Source organism: Rhinopithecus bieti, unplaced genomic scaffold (genome assembly GCF_001698545.2).
Source record: "Rhinopithecus bieti isolate Rb0 unplaced genomic scaffold, ASM169854v2 scaffold_11515, whole genome shotgun sequence".
Taxonomy (NCBI): Eukaryota; Metazoa; Chordata; class Mammalia; order Primates; family Cercopithecidae; genus Rhinopithecus; species Rhinopithecus bieti.
In genome coordinates, this window is record NW_016806755.1 from 23,575 (window position 1) to 27,509 (window position 3,935).

The 3,935-nt window shown below is 40.8% G+C and overlaps 1 protein-coding gene across 1 annotated transcript in view; it reads right to left on the reverse strand.

Annotated features, from left to right (window-relative positions):
- LOC108533127 (glutamate dehydrogenase 1, mitochondrial-like) overlaps positions 1 to 3,935 on the reverse strand; it is a 37,171-nt gene that overhangs the window by 6,611 nt on the left and 26,625 nt on the right. Inside the window, exons 7-9 of the mRNA XM_017877534.1 lie at positions 1,986 to 2,251; positions 246 to 383; positions 20 to 157 (exon numbers count right to left, since the gene is read on the reverse strand). Of these exons, the coding sequence (XP_017733023.1) occupies positions 20 to 157; positions 246 to 383; positions 1,986 to 2,251 (542 nt within the window). The remainder of the gene's footprint in view (positions 1 to 19; positions 158 to 245; positions 384 to 1,985; positions 2,252 to 3,935) is intronic.

Genomic DNA, 3,935 nt, shown 5'->3' on the forward strand with positions numbered 1-3,935 from the left:
GTTTCTATAATGTTGTCACCTTGGCTTTGACTCTGGGCGCGTTGGATTTGGTCAACTGCTTCTCACTGGCAGCTGGGATCAGTATGTCACAGTCGGCCTCCAAGATGCTTCCTTCATAGGGCTTTGCCTTGGGGAAGCCCAGAATGGACCCATGTTGCTGCCATTGATTGAAAATCACAATTAATAGCTGCACCAGAGTTTAAATGTTTATATTTAGTGTCTATGCCATAAAAATGTATTAATACCAATTTGAAGTCTTCCAGTTCCTTTGGGTCAATACCATCTGGATTCCATATACTCCCATCAGACTCACCAACAGCAATACATTTAGCACCAAAACGATGTAAATATCTCATAGAGTGTAGGCCCACGTTACCAAATCCCTGTGAAGAACAATTATCCATGACACAAAAATTCAAGTCCTGGTATAGACAGCAAGAGTCATATTTTGACCAATGTAAATCCACACTCTGTTCATTTAGAAGCAATTCTCAAAATTCTTTTGCCAAAAGAAACAATGTACTAACTGGTTTCTCTTCAACAATGAAATTCTCTGTTTAAGAACGTGACAACCAGGCATGGTGGCTCATGCTTGTAATTCCAGCACTTTGGGAGGCTGAGGCAGGTGGATCACTTGGGGTCAGGAGTTCGAGACCAGCCATGGCCAACATGGTGAAACCTGTCTCTACTAAAAATACAAAAAGTAGTCAGGCGTGGTGGTCTGTCCCTGTAATCCCAGCTACTTGGGAGAATGAGGCAGGAGAATCACTTGAACCTGGGAGGTGGAGGTTGCAGTGAGCCAAGATTGCATCACTGCACTCCAGCCTGGGCGACAGAGTGAGACTCTATCTCAATCAATCAATCAATGGCAGTGGTGTTAAGTACACCACCAGGTCCTCAGTCCTTGATGATCAGATGTCGTATGTTGTGAAAAAGGATGTCACTAATTTGGACAAATACAACTTTTTTTTTTTTTAGAGACCGAGTCTCATTCTGTCACACAGGCTGGAGTGCAATGGCACAATCTTGCCTCAATGCAGCCTCCGCCTCCCAGGTTCAAGTGATTCTCCTGCCTTAGTCTCCCAAGTAGTTGGGATTACAGGCGCCGCCATCATGCCCGGTTAATTTTCTTTTCTTTTTTTTTTTGAGATGGAGTCTTGCTCTGTCACCCAGGCTGGAGTGCAGTGGCGTGATCTGGGTTCACTGCAAGCTCCGCCTCCCGGGTTCAAGCGACTCTCCTGCCTCAGACTCCCGAGTAGCTGTGACTACAGGCGCATACCACCATGCCCGGCTAATTTTCCTATTTTTAGTGGAGATGGGGTTTCACCATGTTGGTAAGGATGGTTTCCATCTCTTGACCTCACGATCTGCTCACATCGGCCTTCCAAAATGCTGGGATTACAGGCATGAGCCACTGCACCTGACTGAATTTTTCTACTTTTAGTAGAGATAGGGTTTCACCATGTTGGCCAGGCTGGTCTCGAACTCCTGGCCTCAACTGATCAATCTGCCTTGGCCTCCCAAAGTGCTGGGATTATAGGCATGAGCCACTGTGCCCAGTCACAACTTCTATTTTAAAGCAATTTCAACTTAATTAAGATTCTCCTAAGTAAAACACATGTTACCACATCAAATAAATTTGGGTCAATACGTAAAACTTTCTACATACTTGCGAAACTTAGAAAATTATGTTGAGAGACTTGCCCTTCTAGATAGAATTTCAAGTTTGAATACTGACCAATATTTTGGTTGAATTTGGTGATAGTTGGTAATAGTTTCACATCTACTTGAGAGATACTTAAATCAGTTCTAGTTACATGAATCATAGCAAGGTTCAAAAAACAAAAGATCTATTACTCTGAAAACCACCACTCTAAAATTTAAGAGATGCGAGGTAACTGAATTTTAAAATTACAATTCTAAAAACATTAAAAACTATACTTAATGTCTATCAGTTATTAAGGAAACTTTTTTTTTTTTTTTACCTGAACAACAAATGTTTTATCTCCAAACCCTGGTGTCATTCCTAAAATGCTCATGTAAGAAGCTTCATTGATGAAGTTTTCAATCCCATGGAAGACACCACGGCCAGTAGCAGAGATGCGTCCATGGATGCCCCCTTGGCTGATGGGTTTACCAGTAACACAGGCGTGTGCATTAATATCCTGTAAGAGGGAGTAATTGAAAGAATGAAATGTCACGTCCAATTTCTCTGTTGAACGAATACAACGAATTAAAGTCAAAGCACATTCTCATTTAATGCTAATTAGGAGTGTGTGTGTGTATGAATGTATTTAAGGTACACTTTTACCAATAGAGACAACACTCACTTTTTCAGCTTTCTGTTCCTAGAAAATACAATGAAATAGACTATATTTTCTGTGTGTTTTTTTTTTTTTTTTCCGAGACAGAGTTTCACTCTTGTTGCCCAGGCTGGAGTGCAATGGCGCTATCTTGGCTCACCGCAACCTCTGCCTCCAGGGTTCAAGCAATTCTTCTGCCTCAGCCTCCTGAATAGCTGGGATTGCGGGCATGTGCCACCACGCACAGCTAATTTTTTAATTTTAGTAGACACGGGGTTTCTCCATATTGGTCAGGCTAGTCTTGAATTCCTGACCAAAGGTGATCCGCCCACCTCAGCCTCCCAAAGTGCTGGGATTACAGGCGTGAGGCAACGTGCCCGGCAAAGTAGACTATATTTTCTGACAGAAGAAACAGAGTGTAGGGATTGAACATCAAGTAAGTACAAATAACATCACAAAAGTAGAGCTAGCTTACCCTGAAAGCTATCATTCCTTCAACAAGTATTTAAGCACTACTAAATCAAGGTACATACACATCTCATTTACGAGTCTTAAAATCTACTATAAGACTTGAGCATGTCACCAAAACAGAGCCTGAGACAGGAAGAGGCTTTACAATTTTCTTGGATGGGAAAACTCAATGTTGTCTTCTGCCACTTTTAAGAAGAAGTTTTAATATAATTTGATACTTAATATATAAGAAGATATTCAAGTTCATCTAAGAGTAGACTTAACGAAAGTATTTAACGAAATATTTTTAAAAAGGTTATGTGTGGGTGAGAGTCCTGTGCTTCTGTGTGAGTAGAGTATCTTTGGTAGCAGTGGTTAGCTCTGCAAAGTGGAGATGGGGTTAGCAGTCTTCACCACCCATCTTTCTGTCCTTTTTCAATTGAAGATGTGCATATATTCTTGTTCAGAAACACATGTAATTAGAAAAAAGAAGAATGGGGCTCAGGAGGGCTTCCCTTCCAAGGCATCAAATATACTATAAACACGGCCACCAGAACACTGCAGAGTAAGCTCATCAGTGGAGCAGGAGAAACTAGAGACAGTCTTATTTTATACAGGCAATCAATATAAAATGAAAATCCATATAAAATTTTAAGTCAGTGGCAAAAGTATGAAATAATAAACTTGTTGAAGTAATTCGCTTTCCATGTAAACAAAATACAATGCCTTACTTTACACCAAACCCCTAACTCCCAACATATCCCTAACGTTCCAGCTGGCTGAATTAAAAAGTGATCTGTTCTTTATCTGTATTGTTTAAATATTTTTACACAGAGAACTTAGAATTATATTATTTGTATAAGTACCAACAAAAAGGATGAAAGCAAGGAAGGAAAACGCAATCTAGTAAAGTGATTTATAAAATTAGTTTTCCCACAGTTTGTTTTCGTGAATAATTAACACTTATGAATACAGAAATGCAAACTGAGTGCCAAATGCTTTTCAACAGTGAGAATGCAAATGCTGGAGCTGAAGGAAATACTGTCAGGGGTCAGGCCTAGCGCCAACTGCCAGGCTCCCCAGCATACATAATGGTCCTGAAAGCCCAGAGAAGAATACATTCTCCCACCAACACTGCACTTCTAGGTGGGGCTAGAAGAAAAAGGGCGGCACGTTCCAGTT